The sequence below is a fragment of the Parus major genome, chromosome 1A, assembly GCF_001522545.3.
Source record: "Parus major isolate Abel chromosome 1A, Parus_major1.1, whole genome shotgun sequence".
NCBI lineage: Eukaryota > Metazoa > Chordata > Aves > Passeriformes > Paridae > Parus > Parus major.
Genome location: NC_031773.1, coordinates 47,206,080 through 47,223,447, shown reverse-complemented (window position 1 = coordinate 47,223,447; position 17,368 = coordinate 47,206,080). Strand labels below are relative to the sequence as shown.

General features: G+C 43.4%; 1 protein-coding gene across 1 annotated transcript; it reads right to left on the bottom strand.

Annotated features, from left to right (window-relative positions):
- Nucleotides 1-924: 924 nt before the first annotated feature.
- On the bottom strand, nt 925-17,077 carry DESI1 (desumoylating isopeptidase 1). The gene is given in 7 exon segments (XM_015628004.2): nt 925-4,014; nt 5,145-5,267; nt 6,007-6,116; nt 6,773-6,842; nt 7,754-7,775; nt 16,794-16,972; nt 16,974-17,077. Coding segments are annotated over 7 exon segments (687 nt in total). The 5' UTR covers nt 17,063-17,077; the 3' UTR covers nt 925-3,920.
- Between the last annotated feature and the right edge of the window lie 291 nt (nt 17,078-17,368).

The following is a 17,368-nucleotide window of genomic DNA, read 5'->3' as shown; positions in this document are numbered from 1 at the left end:
CAGGAAATTTTGTTTGAAGATTAGAAGGCAAGTGCCTGTGAGCACTAGTTTACAGCTGCCATTAAGGTCAAGGTTTTCATTTTAGTTTTAAAATTTAATTTTCAAAAAGTATTTTAAAAAAAATTAAATATCTGGAAACAGGTATTTTATGTGTGGCCAGTACTAGTACTTGGTAGCAAACCAGCACTTCCGAAGAACAAGGCCAAAATAACCACAATCATGCATCTCTGTTACAATCCCCTTCTGTTACAAAACCTCTTCTGTACTGTGCTGATACTGTTACACAAACAGCAAACTGTGTGGTTTATCTTTTGGATGCCATCAATAAGCATGCAGAAGGCTGAACCAAACAGAGTGAATTTCTTCCCCAGAGCCAGATATTTTAGGCAGTGCTACATAATCCTCCCCAATATCCCCTCTGAAGCTCCAGAAGAACCCAGCCATGAAGTCTACTTTTTACTCTACTGCTTTTTTCATTTTTCCCCCCTCTTTGAAGTAGCATCAAGACAGTCAGAAAAATACTTTTTCCCACATTTTTCCACATCTGTTTGGCCTCTTCTTCAACAGCAGATGTTAGACATTTCATACTTGCAGACTTAGATGACCAAGGGCTGAACAAAACCTGTGCTGACAGAACATCTTCACTCACCTCATCCAAGCTGTGTAATGCCTCAGGAGTATGGTTTTAAATACCGTGGTACTTACAGAAGAAAAAATTTCTCAAACTTAAGTAAGAGTATTGCCTTTGGCCAGTTCTAACAAAGGGCAGTTGCCACCACTACTTCCAGCAGCAGCACCTGGCACAAACTGCTTGGACAATTTCTCATGCTGCACTTCCCAGGTGGGACCAGAGCGAAGATAATGACTTCTGGTCAGATGCATTGGCTGGGCAGCCATGTGGACACATGCATTCAATCAGAAAAATGTGTTGTATTTTTTTTTTTTTTTATTGTAATAGAAAAAAACCCACAAGTAAACCAAAACATCACTTTCTGCCTAAAGACATTATTAACATTTTTAAAATGGCACGGGGGGGGGAACCTCAGCAATACAAGAGAGAATATTAAGTGTGGGCAGAAGTTCAGTTTCCCTGCCCCTTTGTCCATTAGCTGGCTGAAGTTCATCACCTATATACATTTACATACACTTCTCAGTCTAGCTTGTTTTCAGCTGGGTGGAACATTGAGGGCCCAGTCCTGCAATTTACACATAACCATCTTTGGAGAAGACAGGTTTCCTAACAGTCCTACAGGGTACAGGGGTCTCATTACCCACTAAGACCAAGCAAAGAGGATTCCCTCTTACAGTTCTTTTGCCACAAAACACAAAAGTAGGTCCCAAGCCCAAGAGCTCTTTGACTATTGCAAACAATACACGGCTGAGTGAAATTTTAAAGTCACCCAGTGACCTTTAAGTAAGAGCATTATCTCTGCAAAAGGGCTGCTCGGGAGGGGAAAAGGCAGATTGCAAAATGCACAGGGTGAATATATTTCTTTTCTTTCCTGCCCCAAGAGGATGCAACAAGTCCTGAAGTAGGCAGCCAAGCAGCAACTAGGCTCAGGACATCCAAAGTGGTGGATATACAGGGCATATCTTCATTGTGTAAGTGTGTGGGATAGAAACCATGGCACCAGTGCTTCCATCACAGGCAGCTGTGCCTGAAGCAATAATTTGCTGAAAGGCAAGCAAGCACAGCTGTGCTGCTTGCAGGTACCAAAGGAGCACACCAGGATGTTGGGCTGCACCGTGTCAGCTCAAGTGTACCTGCGCAACTGAGGAAGCTCCAAGATCTCTAACATGATCTACAGCATTTTGTGGCACAGTCATGTGTGTATTAAGATGAAAGGCTGGTTGCTCTTCTCAAACATGTATGGAAATAACATATATACTAGACAGGAAAACTAAGCTATGGCTTAGCAAAACCAAACACTGATCCTTCCTTCAGGATCATCAAAAGGTATTCATAATGGGCTTTCATAGAGCATTTTCTGCAAACAGGACATTTGGAGGGGGTAAGATTGAAAGCTTTTGTATAAAGCCATCTGTAGTAACTGCTACAGTTATCTCCAAGTCCAGTCTATCAAATGAAATGCTTAAGGAGAAGTTGATGGCACAAACTGAGAATGACAAGGAAAAGGAGCAGCTGGGCTGCAGGGTCCACTGCTGTGCACTGAGAGCAAGTAAGTATGAAACAGCAGAATGGCCTGACAATAGCCTGTTCCCATCTGGGCACTGGCTCCACAATGTGCAGGACAACTGAGTATTTGACAGTGACAAAATTGCAGTTTTCCCTCTATTCCAACCCCTCAAAAATACAAACCGTTATAGTCCACACAGAGTAACAGTGTGGGAAATTTATCAGTCTGCATTATTCTGGGAGAAAGAACCCAGCAGATAAAAGACACCTCGTTTAGGTATGTAAGAAGTTTCCAGTGCAGGAAGTTTGAGATGCAGGACTGAACTTGCAGCAATAATTTTCACAACAAAGCACTGGACAAAGGGCTGTACATTTGCATAGATGCTTTGTTGGCAGCATCTGGGATGTGCAATCCCCATTTACAGAGCATCAGCATTGTTCTGGGGTTTATCTGATGTCTTTCTTATATTCCTTCCTAAATTTAACTGCTACAAAATTGTTCAGGAAAGCAGTGTATATACATGCATGAAAAGAAAACATTGTGCCTATTTTTTCATTCCCCTGTTCTTTCCCACTGCAAGTAATTGCAAAGCTCTAAAAATCTTAAACTAGAAGATGCAGTATTGATATAATCAAAGGTTAATCTAAGGACAGGACTGCTTCTGCATGTACCCCAAGAAACTCAGTTTCACAGAAAAGCTTAATTTTACTCTTCCTCATTTTCTTTACATTTGGGGAGACCTAGCACTTACTTCTCTTAAAGAGAGCCCTGATATGCTTGACTGCTTTGGATAGGGCAGCACTATTAATGAAACTTGGAACTCCTACTGTGTCTGCAGTTGGATATTGAAGGCAGAAATTGGTCCAACTGGTATTATCATGCAGTTGCCATGCTACTCCTGCCTTACTGAACCGTAACTCTGGCTTTGGAAGGAAAAAAAAAACAAAACCAAGAAAATACAGTTCTTATGCATTAACAATGTCTGTCTATATGCTGATAAGCTTATGTGTGAGAAAAGGAAACATTTCACTTCATTTTACTTTGACCTGAAATTTATCTCTACCACTTCTGCTCATGAGATTCTGTTCAGCTGGTTCTTTCCCATAACTCTTAGATCTGGCATTACAAGGCTCTTGGTAACCTTCAGCTCCAGGTTCCCTCCCACCACAGCAAGTTCCCACTGAAGTTCAGCTTCTGAGTGTGACACTGACACATGGTTCAGCTTCCTTGCCTTTCCCATACACGTGCCACTGCAAATATCCTAATCAGATGAGTTCAGCTCTTCCCCTGAGCACATGTCAGTGAAATATGCAAACTAATCCTGGGATACCTTCACTTCCTAGGCTACCAGTACCTGCTCTGCTTTTTTTGCTAGACTTTAGCAAATACCCCCAAAATAGAAGCACTGACAAGACAAAGACATGCAAGTCTGCAAGGGATGTCCAGGACATCCCCTTATTTACTTCAAGTTGTGTCATGGGCCGCTGAATGCTCATGGAATGAATTTCCACTTACCAGCACAGGAGTTATGTAGAAAGTGTCAGCCTACTTGGGCAAGACAGCCTTTATAAATTAGTATAATACTATTAGAAATTATGGCAATATTTTTGGTAGCATTGTCTTACATGCACCCTGATAAATTCTCTCCCCAGGAAATTTTAAAACTTGTCTTGTAACTTCTGTAGAGTTAATTCTCATGAGAAATTATAAAATAGAAATCTGGTAGATTCATGTTTAAAAAGGAAGAGGCCTGGTGAGGCTGGGCACACTGGGTCACTCCTGTTAGCTCTGTCCATTATGTCTGCTGAAGGTATTTCCTCCGGGTGGCTGGATCTGGATGGAGTCCAGGAGGGGCCTTAAAGCTTGTCCAAAAGGTCTGAGAAGGTAAAGAAATAAACATCTCAAATAGTTTACTTGGTCAGCAACTCCCATTTACCACTGAAGTGCAGTCACTTCTTAGAGTTCAATCAAACCAACATTCTAGAAGCAAATTTGAAGACAAGACTTCCAGTACAAACTAAAGCAAAATAATTTAACCTATTAGTTTACCCTTCAATAACTAAGAAACTTAAACACGATTTTATCTGAGTCCTAACATGCCTAGTCTGCTAATGTAATACTGTCTGAAACCAGCTTTCAGTAATTCATTCTACTTCAGTGTGCAAACAAAATCCCTATTATGCAACTGCAGTGTTCCATAAGTACATCAATATTGAGACCTGCCAAAAGAATAGCCTCTAGCTTACTTAAAATACAATGGTTCAACACTCCCAGAATAATTTCTGTTGCAATCTGTAGCACCTGGTTTATCTTTCAATAGGACTCACCCTGTTACAGACTTTATCTGATTTTGAGAGATCTGAAGGGCTAAGAGTCCAGGGTAGAAGACACATGTCTCACAAATAATGTGCTATACCACTGTTAAGAGAAGTAAGACCTAAATGATGGAGCCCACATCATTCTACTGGGATCCTCACCAGCTGAGACTTTAAAAAAAAATAAATCTGAATTACAAGGCAGGAATTCTTAATTTCCTTTTTTTCCCATATCCTCGTCTCCCACCCAAACTTAGTTTTAAAACTGCAGCACTAATTTTAAAATTGTACCTCCCCTGCCTCTTCACAAGCAAACTGACACCTCTGCTGCCATTATGGTGCTTAGAGAAATGACTTTTAACAGATACAGGCTGTCTAAGAGGGAAAAAAAACCCCTTGCACTGTTTCCTGAAACTTTCCAAGCTTGTCTGGTCACATATAAGAGACCATCACAAAGTAGCTAGTGTAAGTTAAAGGCAGAATGACAACCTTCTCCTGTCTTTTGGAACACCAGTGCCAGTTAGCACTTGTCATACAGTGTTGCAAGTGTTGATGTAAAGAAAATTGCATCCTCTCCTTAATCTTATGCTGGTTCTCAGACAGATCCATCAGAAACTTGTACTCCTGGCTCTGTCAAATGTTTAAGCATTAGCATGAAGCAGCCAGAGAGAGAAGGGGCATCCATACTCACGTGGCAAGAACTTCAGATGGAAGGTCAGTGATGTAGGAAGGGATTTTTTTTCCTGTCAGAAACTGTGCCACTTCATTACTGAAGGTGTTGCAGTTATGTTCAAAGAGGTTATAAGACTCTCCTCTGTGCCACAGAAAATAAATTGAAACAAAACCCAACAGATTCAGCAATAAATCTTACAAACAGAAAAACTTACACCTGTACATCTCCTTACATTAGCACTTCCTCGCCCCACCCAAAGAATTCCAAAGCAAACAGGTAAAATACATACATCAAATCACCCTCAAACTCAATTGAATCAGGGTGGAAAATGACATCTCTCTGCACCCTTGAATTTAATACAACCATTTTTGGGAGAATAGATGAGGTCAGGTTTCTTCAATTAAAACCACGGTAGCAGTAATGAGAAATCACAGGAATTATTGACTCTGAAAGACAGCCAGAACACTAAATGTTGTGGTTTCCTATTCTTGTGAGAAGCAGAGCAGACTCTTTAACAGTCAAGACCTTGCTTCTACTCATGTGAAAATTGGCAGCTTTACTACACTGACTACCTATGACTCACAGGGCAAACTGCTATTTACTGAGAGGTTTAATTTTCCCTGGTGATTCTCTCAAAAGCATTTCAGGCATTATTCGATTTTACAAAAAACAGTGTGAAAGACTTCCCAGAAGAATGCTTCTTTCCCAGACTACAAAGTAGCTCCTTGCGTTTATTGGTGCATCAGTCCAGTCCATATTTGAAGAGTACCAAATGAGAGAGTAAGCAGACAGAAGCTGTGAACTGGACTGATTTCGAAACACCTTCCTCCACTCTGCACCTTTTTGGTATACAAGTTTTCCAGTACAAGCTGTTACTTACCGGAACATAGATTCCCCCAAAGAGGAAAGGTATTCCAGAAAAATTTCTTCAGTGACTTCAGTGTTCCCCAGATCAACAACTGTGTCTGGAGGTCCAAGAAGTGTCCCTCCCTGTAAAAAAGAACAGCCAGAGGATAATGTCAAATGATCTGGCTGATTTTTTTTTTTTGAGTTTTGAATTTATTCTACTGAATAAAGCTATTATGGTTGGTCCAGGCACAAAAGAAGGAACTTTTGGTGTGTTTGTCAAGAAAAAAAGCCCTGCTGGCCTCCCTTGTTCTGCACTCAAGAGAATGAAAAGGAACATGCAACTTCCATTTCAGCTGGTAAATTTGGCTCTCTGGGCTGAAAGCTCTAAGATACGGCAAATTTTTGCTTTAGAAGCATGGCCCATCCATTTTACCTCTTTAAGAACAGAAAGGTCTGAGAAAATACCATAGTTTGGGGCTTTTTTTCACCCTTAAAAAGTCTGCATGCAATATTTAATGACATTGGACAAGGTGTCACTGGCAAAGCAGTTGCAGAAGGTGTTCTGGATAGATAGACTGCACCAGAAGAAGCAAACCCCAACCTGAACTGGGTTGGGCGTAAACCGTGCTCCCTTTACCCTCAGTACCCTCAGTACCGTGGGAAACCATGACAAGCAGCTGGCTTCAGCATCTGTCTGAATTTAGAAGTCTTTTGCTGCTTTTCTAAAAGACAGTAACACAAGCAATTCTGATCTGGTAACCCTATAAAAAATTATTAGAAAATTAAGTTTAACTTACAGGTGCACAGCTGGAGATTCCTCCACTGCCATAGAAGAATTCATCCTTATGGACTATTATGGAGGTGTGCCTGCCACAGAGAACAAAAGAAAAAGTTGAAATAAAGGAAGAAGTAAATAGCCGAGTACATAAATCACTGATAAATTTATGAGCTCAAGAACACAATGAAGGGAATAACTGAAAGAAAAGGTCAATGTGTTTCTGTGAGTGGGCACAGGATCTGCTGGGACATGAATGGATATGGAAGCAATGATTATCAAGCCTACTGTAATTCTGCAAGCAGTTAGGAAAGAACAGGTTTAGCCAAGAGCCCAGGCATGAGCCTCTCTCAGCTAACGGGCTGAGGGTGAGGTCAGCCCTCAGAGACGGAACTAGCCCTGCTACCACACTGACAGAGACTTCTCACTGGCTGAGAAGCTGGTCGGACAACCACTGGAGATGGATCAGTAGAAAGGAAAATAGATGGACAAGGGTTTAGGGGTTTTCTGGCCTCTGAAAAAAACCTCAAATCCAAACAAGCCTTCTTCATCTGGTATCAAAATTCTTGGTATGAAATATAGGAAATTAGAGGTTTTTTGTGACTGAATACAGATGCTGCTCTCATATGGCAGAAGACTTGATCCTGTAATACCTTCTTCCCACCTACTCTTTTAGTCTCATGTTTAGTCATGCCAGGAATTATCACACAAAGTGCTTGGGACAAGGACATGATTTTACCCTTGAAAAAGTACACAGGTGCACAAAAACATAACTACAAACAACACCCTTTTCCATGGGGTCCACTGGGCTTTGAACAGTGGCTTTACTAGCACCTGACTGAACATCATCTTACTGCCAGTCTGTATTCAGGAACAAAAAGTATCTCGGTCTCTCTTCCACAACAAAATATTCTTAAGATCTGAAGCATATATAATTGCATATTGAAAATACTTCCTACACCAGTGTTATTGCACATGATGCAGTTTAAATCTAGTCACTTACCAGATGCCATCCAGCTGTTTCCCTGTATGCAGAGAAAAGAAGAGTTATTAGCAATGTATTTTCCAGATTTCAGCCTACATTCTGTCAATCACTTAGGAACCATGCTTATCATGACAGCAACACCAAAGGTTTAATCCAGAGTTGCTTCTAAAAAGTCCAGAACATCTTTCAAATTAACTGCTCAATCCACACTACTGTTGTACTTCTTCCCTCCTGGCAGGCAGAGGTAGCAATACCATCCTATCCTGCCAGTGCTTACCTTCTTAGGTGTTTTCTCTACAGACCAAGAAAGAACACATTTTCCTAAAATTAGAGTCTTCAATCAGGAGCAGAAGAGTTGAATTTGACAGATTTCATAACTGCAGGCTGCTAGCCAGCAGAGTGTATTATTCAGTTCTCGTTTTCAGTAACTGATGAGAGGTCTGACAAACACATGACCAGTGGTGGTAGCCTCTATAATGTATTCCACAATTTCCTCCTTTCCCTCCCTCTCCCTGCCCTTAAAAATTAGTTTAAGTGGGAGCTGAGGTAGAAAAGTGCAGCACTGAAATTTATACAAGTTACCAAGCTGTGTGTTTTGCAGAACACAGCAGCAAAGACTTGCTTCAGGCACCACTACACCGATAATACAATTATGTCTCAAAGAAAAGGTCCCTTTCAAAATGTGTTTCCAGTTTCCTAGAAGCAGGAGACCTAAACCTCTCTTCTGTTCATGGTAGGATCTCAAGATTAAACCTCTTTCCAAAAGGTCACCAGCTTTTATGGCAATAGGCTTATTTTATTTTTCATAACCTAAAGTCTTGGTCCCTAGTACCCTTCCTTTGGGAGCTTGTAGGGTGCCAGTGGATGCTGTGGGAGATGTGTTATAACTTTATTTCCTGAACAAGGTGCATAACTCCCAGAAAGCAGATTTAGAACAGAAAAACTACATGCATGCCAATATTTGGTATTCTCTTGAACCCAAGCACTAGACTGAGTACTCCTTTGCCACAAGAAAAAGCAATCACTAACACATTTTTTTTCCACTCAAGTCTGAAGCAAAATAAGTACCTGCTTCAGATGAGAGTCATGGAAGAGCAGAGACAGGGAAAAGGCTGTTGTGACAATAGAGACATCATCTGAAGAGAGCACACATAGTTTTGAAGCAGGTGGACTGATCTGTCACTCCCATGGAACACAGCCAGGCAGCAACCACATTCCCTGTCAATCCATTGCAGAGAAACGTAGGCTTGGAGTAGGATGAAGGCCAAAAGAGAATGGCAGTAATGACAGAAGCAGAACAGTGTATTGCAGTATCTCAGAAGCATCTGCTGGTCCTTTAGTATGTCCCACTGTTGTGCTTCGTCATCCTTTGGCCCTTGTTCCACATCTCCCCATCAGAGGTTTCACCTTGCACTCTGGAGCTGCCAGCACCATTGGCCCTGGAGGCTCAGCACCACAGGTGGCACTGGCCTCTGGTTGGCTTTGCCCTTTGGCTTTGCCCGGTTAGTGTTCTGTGTATCTATTAACAAATTATTACACATTTGCTCACAATAAATAAATTTTTCACTAGAAACTTGAACTTTATGTTTCAGACCAGAGAAACAAACCATTTCAAAGGTAGCACATATTAGAATTGTGCTTGCTCTTTGCATGCTAAATTGAAAGAGAACATTTTAATATTTACTTTCTCACGCACCTGCAGCAAACAATAATGAAAGACTTTCCAGAGAGTTGCCACTTTGTACCTAGATTCTGTAGGAAGGTGCAAGAGCTACAGTAGATATTGACAATGTCACAGATGCTGCCAGGACCTGCTCCTGCAATCACAACACCTACCTGAAAAGATCATTGCAGCAAAGGCTACACAACGGGCTGCTCTAGCAAGGTTGCAGCCTGCAATTCAAGGGAGGTGACTCTGTCCTCCAGTTTGACACTTCTGAGACCACATCTGGAGTGCTGTGTCCACTTTTGTATCACCACAGTACAAAATACACTGATGTACCAGGCTGGAACAGCTACTGTACTGAAGAAGAGCTTAGAGAACCTGTGTTCATCCTCAAGAAGAGAAAGCAAAGAGTCTGTATTCCTGTCTACAAGTACACAACAGGTATGGATGAAAGGGGATTCTTGCTCTACTCAGATATGCACAGTGAAAGGCAACAGGTGCTAGCTGGAAAATGAGAAATTCACAATTCAGGAGGAAGCAGCGAAAACATTTATCATGAAGATGGTCAAACATTGGGGAAGGAATCCAGAGAGCATGTGGGATTTCAATCCTTGAAGATACTTAGAACTTTGCTGTCCTGGGCTCTGAAGAATTTGCTCTTGTTGGCTCTACCTTGAACAGGACTTCTAGAGGTCCCTTTTCACCAAAGTAGTTATCTGGTCGTATGTACAAAACCCAAGCAGAATTCTGGAATTGGACTTTGCTTTGGACTGCAGTCCAATCTTTACTGCTACACATGAAGTCTGTAGCAGTCCAAAGGCAGCAACTGCCAGGGCAACAACAGAACAGCTTTTGGCAAGCAAAGCTGCCTATCTTCACAAGGCAGGTCTGTCTGTGGCTGCTCAGCTCAGCCAGTTTGTGCCAACACTGATTTGAAAATCTTAATGAAGCTGCAGACCCACTATTTTTCCTTGGCTCCTAGAAGTCATTAACCAAGCTGGCATTGTAGAAAACATACATCAGATCTGCAGCACTGCTGATAATAAGGCATCTGTGGTAGCTCTCCAGCCTGCTACAGACAAAATATAATCCCTTTCTTCCTGTGGTGGACTGTGCTTGGTCAGAGGCAGGAGTCTTTGATGACAACTCTGCTGGGGGAATCCCAAGCCTAAGAAACCTGCCATTATTGGCCATGTATGCATCACCCAGAGACATCCAAGACAGAACTTTTGGTATGCTGCTGCAGTACCCCAGCTTCACAGGTTGGCTGTTGTTATTTCAACTCAAACTGAGCCACAGACAAATCAATGGCCACCATTTTCTGAGGAACTCAGGCAGCTTCCTTTCCTGCTGCTCAGCAAGAATCTCAGTGTTGCTTGTTTGTCATGTAAGGGGTTACATACAGACCTTCACAGATAATCATCTTCCTCCTGAAGTTTTGCTCTGATGGGAATCCTCCTCTGTGACTCCTCTTGCCCTTTCTCCCAGACTCAGACACTGCACAGAACAGGTGACAGCTCACCACCACTGCCAAGCCTGATAAGCTCAGGTAGAGCAACCAGGGCAGCCTGCACCGAGTTATGTTTTGCCCTCTGCTTGACATTGACCACCATACACAAAACATTTTGCCCAGAGCCTCTGCAGGCTTGATACACACAAATGCCCCAACAGCATGACCAAGCAAGGCTACAGCATTGCTATGAGTGTTAAGACAGAAGGTGTATCTGGGCCTTGCAGCAACACTTTCCAATAAAGCTGCTTCCAGCAGCACTGTCCAGCTTAAAAAACAGAAGCTCAGGCTTGCCATGAACCTCCCCAATAATCCTATACTGCAATAAAGCTCACATCCCACAGTCAATTGAGTGGACTGTAAGAAGGGATTGCAAACACTGTCCAGGATACTGGCAGATAGCATGCTTCCTGTTCTTCCACTCCTTGCCCAACACTCTCAACTCCTGTGGTCACTGCAATGTGGGTAGAACTGTGTGCTGCTACTGCCAGCAAAACCAAGCCATTTACTCATGACCTGAGGCTGTCCATTACTGTATAGAGAAGTCTGATTCTCCAGTAATTTCCACTGGAGCTGAAAAACCCTTTGCAGCATTAAACTGCAGGCATTACCTTTGACTCAATACCTACAGTAAAGCTAATTCAGAGGATGCACATGCTCAGAATGCAGGACAGGAATGTCCTGATGGGATGATGTTCTTTTGGGCACTTATTGTATCTGAAGGGAGGGTATCAAGAGGATGGATCCAGGCTCTTCTCAGTGGTGACAAGCAATAGGATGAGGCAATGGGCAGAAACTGAGGCATAGGAAGAGCCATCTAGACATGAGAACTTCTTTACTGTACAGGTGATGACACACTGGAATAATTACCCAGAGAGGCTGTGGAGTTTCTCTCACTGAAGATATTCAAGAACCATCTGGACACAATCCTGTGCAATGTGCCTGGGATGACCCTGCTTGTGCAGGGAGATTGGACCAGATAACCCACTGTGATTCCTTCCAACCTTACCTCTTCTGTGATCCAGGTAAAACAGTGAAACAGCATGATGCTAACTAGGTTAAATATTTCAAGGGTCAGGAGGCTGTTGAACAGGAAAGGTTGGTGCAAATTTAGATATGCACATTTAATCACACAACCTTTAATGCATATGGCCACGCTATCAGGTATCAACTTTCCCAGAGAAATTGCCTATGTGCCAGCTCAACCTAAAGAAAATGTGAAGCAAATCAGCTTGGTTTGATCTGCATCCGTTCCAAGCTAATGCAAGTCAAGGTACCTTTTTTCCCCCCACAGGCTGTGAATATGGACATGAACAGCTACTATGTTATATTTGTGAGAGTTTAGGGGGATAGATAGCCTGTCAGTCTTTGGAAACAAGATCACTATGTCTTTTGACTGTTTATTTGCTTGAGCATGGTTTTGTTTTTATACTTTTTTATTTTTCCCTTATTGATGTGCTTCTGTGGCTCTTTCCTGAAAATACTCACTAGAACCTGGGGGAAGATGCCAGTTCAGCATAAATCAGTGCACTTAAGCATCTCAAAGATTCAATTTGTTTCAATAAGGCAGACTAGCATCTAGCAAGTAAGCAAGTTTTTATATTTGCTGTTTTATTTTCTTTATAATGTTCATAGCTCAAATACTTTAATGGTGTTTACATGAGACAGAAACCTATGAGAAAAACAGAACATAAACAATTCCAGGACCCTCATCTTAGTCACAGGAACATGGAGAATGAAGTAGTTAGACTAGCTTCTTGTAAAATCAACTCAGGTGACTGTAATTGTTTGGATAGGGGGAGATTTTGAAAGAAGAAGGAAGCCCATATAATTTTAGAATATAATTGAACGGGATTACTTCCATGTTTAGATTTGTCTGGAAGGCCAAGCACAAGGACCATTAGATACTCACCAATCTTCTTTTCATCACAGTAATTTATTAATTTTGAAGGCCAAACAATGTTGATTATTCCTGTGCATTTTAAATATCAAATGAAAGTGGCACTTGTATATTAATTCAAATTATTATACTGAAGGGCAGAAGAGTTCTGAGACATAGGGGAAGGAATTGTCTGTGCAGATGGGTACACAGTTTACCCCATTTGGAGTTCAGGACATCCAACCCTCAGTGCAAGATCTACGCCTGCTTTTGAGGTGTTAAGAAATTATAGGAAGCTCAGTATCTTTAACAATATATCTCTGCAATGGATATGTAAGCCCCAGAAAACCATAAAAGACTCCAAAAAAAAAAAAAAAAAAAGTAGTGAACTGTTCTCCTGTGGAATCAGAAGTAATACAGTTTGGTCAACTAACATGGGTATTTCTAGCAGTGCACTGCTTTGCATATTGTTGTAATTTCCCTAGGACAATTCATTAAGATTCCTGCCTTTTTTGAATTGAAAATTACTCTAATTAGGCAAGCACATAGTCAAGCACTTTCTTCTATATGCTACCCAGGGGTGCTCAACCAAAGCAAAAAAAACCCATCTTAACGGAGAGGGAGGAGCCTGCTTCAATTCCCTTCTCCTTGAGGTGCCTAGAGAGACAGAAGTAGGCTATATTGGGGGAGGGTAACGCACGCGATTTTCATGAAATCCCCAGCAAATGCTGGGAGCAAAGCTGATAGAATATCATGCTGAAGCAATTCAACACTGTTCAGAACAGATGGAGGAGAAGCAGAGAAATGTGCTGGCCTGGGAAAATGGAACCAAGCAGAAGGCATGTTCTTTCAGCAGTTACCTTTCGCTCCAATTCCCTCTGGGCCACTAAGTCCCTACAGCTGAATGCACCACTTAAAAATTTCAACCAAAACATAATCCCAGTCCACTCAATTTATACTACATGGAGCCAAAGTTGTTGTGGTTAACCAAGCTCCCAGCTCACTCTGTGAATCACAAAAGCAATAACCTCAGTTACAGGACAGGAGAACTTTGAGAGGTGCTAGACATTTTTCTTTAAGCCTATGATGCAATAGGATTTTAATCTTCTTAAAGACTTCTCTGCCTTTGGACATCTATTTCAAAATCTGCACTGCAAGCTGAACTATTCCCTTTTCCTCTTTACCCTCCACAGAATCAGGTGGATTATGTTTTCTGTCTTGGCAACAGGAATCTTACTGAATTGAGGTCAACATTTCTTATATCACGTAGTTGAACAGACAAATGTAGTCATGGACTGAGTCATGGGGGGAGAGGACCAAGAGCAGCTCTTGAGAAGATGCAATGTAGAGCAATATAAAAATTAAATGTGCTCCTTCTGATACCAAAGGCAATTGAACTACAATTTTTCATCATATATACTTCAGAATAGAAATATTCACTAAATTACAGGAAGCTTACAGAAAATTAATAATAATAAAAGCAGTCTGGGTAGAAAACGAGTAAATTTGCCACAAAAAACAAAGACTGCCCAAGGGACAAGACTAAGTCACTAAAGCCTGCTATGAACTGTGCTAAACATCTCTCCCTTCCAGATTCATCATTAAACAACAACAAGAGAACTGATACTGGAAAAAGTCAGTATAACATTTAGTAGTGAGAGCTGATCCCTGAAGGCTGTGCTGACATAGTCCACAATACCTCTGGACCCTATTAGCACAACAGAAGACACAGTGCAGTGATGCTCTCACAGCGAGCAGTCTCATAAGACAGGACTCATCCCCCTCTGGCAAGGGGACTTGAGCTGCTGTTTTCAAGCCTGACAAAAATTGATTTTAGCACAATCAATTACTGTATTTATTTTTTTCTTTCTAAAACAAGGTACTTCAATTTAGGCGATATTACAGAATTATCACTCAAAGCAAAAGCACTGTTTCAAATTTGGCATTGATGAAAAGAATACTGAAAGTAGAGATGCCAAGTGTAAATCCTTTAAGAAATTCCTTCTTTAATTTCTATGACTTTCCCCAATGACCTACAGTTTATGAACATCACTAAGGAAATAATTGATATTGACCATCTGAAAGTTGATATACAGAGAAATAGCAAGAGTATTTTTGTTGTTCTTTAAGGAAAAAAAGGTCTGTGAATGAGGTAAGAGGAGTATTCTCTTGATCACTTGGCTTTTGGGGACGTTTCCAAAATCATCTGGAACAGAGCTGAGTGTGAATGCACAGAAGACACAACTTAAAGGAAGGAAGAAAGAAAGAATGATTTGTTTTATGAACAATCATGTCACTGGATCCACACAATCTCAAATGTTCTGCAGTCTGCATTGTCACTGTGACCACGCGGGCCTAGCTGGCCACGTTCCATGAACATATCTGAACTCAGTTACCAGGCAGTACTAGTGAGTAGCACTTCCCCTACTACCCAGAAGTGTTCAGGTTTTTAAGCTTTCCTTTTCACTGCTCAAACTCCCAGAACTTTACCACCAAACAATATCACAAGCACAAAGTTTTCAAGTTGTTGTTTGAATAGATTAGAAAGCATCAAAAATGAAGTCACGGACTATGTGTTTTTATGTGGAAATTCAGAAAGCTACAAGATCCCAAAACTGACTTTGTAGGTGAGAAGGGAGCTAAAAAGCCTTTGCTTGATCTATGTGAAGACTGGCACGGAGATAATTATAGTGGCAATCTATTACAGTCTTTGCTTGGACCAACACTTTGAAATAAGAGTGGTTAAATTCTACTCAACTCAAGCACAGGTAAATCATGCACGCAGGTAGTCTCAAGATTTATAACTCTTAGCACATGATAAAATATGGCTATTTCACCTGACAGGTGAAAAGCTACTTCCCTAAGGGCTACAACAGAAGCAACTCTGACCAAATAAAAAGTTTTGAGGTTATCCAGTGCAAGAAACACACATCTCCCAAAGTGGCTGCTGCTCTCTGCATAACAGAACACAATACACATGATCTCTGTACTATTTTCTTCTCAACTTTGCAAACTTATCATTGACCTGCATGAAACCTCATACTAAGAATTGTTTGGACTTTCATTTTAAGCTTGTGGGAAATGACACAATCTTCTCATAGGGCAGATGAGCAAAGTGAATGCCAACAAACTGTAAAACAAGATTACACAGAGCCATCTGTTCAGACACTCAAGCCTGTTGAGAAGTCTCATCCCACACAGACTGCTGGTCTGACACGGGCCAGAATCTACTCGTAACAGGTATAAAACACTATCTTGTTGGATTCCTAATTCATGCTTCCAAAACGTCAAGCAAAACCTGTTTCCTTTCCATCCCAAGCTTTAGGTTCGGTTGGAAACGCACACAATCTCGACGAGACATACAGCAGACTCCTACAAACTCTCTGAAGGAGAGGGCGGATGGCTGCACATCACCAGCCCAGCCCGGGCTCGGCACAACATGGAGCCGTTCGAACTCAGTAACCTTGTAAACAGCAGGCGCCTTTCTTCGGCTCAGCCTTCGGGCCGCGGCGCCGCAGCAGCCGGGGAGTCGGGAGCTGAGCTGTCCCTCACCTCAGGGGCCAAGGAACACTTTTAAGCTGCCGTCAGTAAATTCCTTCCGCGGAGCAGCAGCGGGCGGCTGGGGGAGAAAAGGCTGGACCCAGAGCCGCTGGATCTGCCGCACTGACAAAGCTCGTCCCGAAGACAGCGGAGTCAGGAATCCTGCAGCCAAACCCCGCTGTGTTCCCAAGCCCCGGGCCCCCGTGCCAGCCCTGCACATCCCAAGCCGTGCTGCGCCCGCCGGACACCGCCGCCGCCCGGTGCGCCCTCAGGGAGCCTGCCCCGGCGGGCCGCTCCCTCAGGAGAACGAAACCGGGCGGGGATCGCCATCCCCGGGGCAGGAGACGGCGACTCCGGCCCCGCTTCCCGGCGCGGCAAAGCCGGACCGCGGCGGTCGGTTGCGGAACGCGAACCCCGGCAGACGGTGGTCGGGGAGGCCCCGGTGCCCCCGCCGTGCTCTTACCCAGCATGAGGGGGCTGAGGCGCCGGGCCATGCCCTTGGACAGGTCGTACACATAGAGCTTCACGGGGTGCAGCGCCAGCGGCTCCTCCATGGGGGTGCGGGCGCGGCCGCCAGGCGGCAGCCGGAGCCCTTGCGGACAAGGTTGAACGGCCCTTCCCTCCGGGAAACGGAGGGGAACAGAAGGGCGGCCCCGGTGCCGGTCCCCGGCACAGCGGCACCAGCCGTGAGGTGACAGACGGGGAGGAAGGGGTGACACTCTCCAGGCGCATGCGCGGCCGCCCCGCACCTACCGGGCCGGCCCGTCACTGCGCGACAGTGCCAGGGGACGGAGCTACAGCCTGGGGCGGGGCCGAACAAGTTCCGCTGTCATTGGCTGAGGCTCGGAGCCGCACGCAACGCGTGAGATCCTTCCGCCCGTCTCTACCCCACTGCAGCCAATCCGCGCGGAGGGGAGGGGCGCCTTCCCCGGGTGGGGGCGGGACCCGGCTCATTCCCTCTCTCGCCATTGGTCAGAATTGTTACGAGGGCGTGGCTATCTGGCGAGCGGCGGTTGGCTGAGCGTGGGTGGGGCCGTG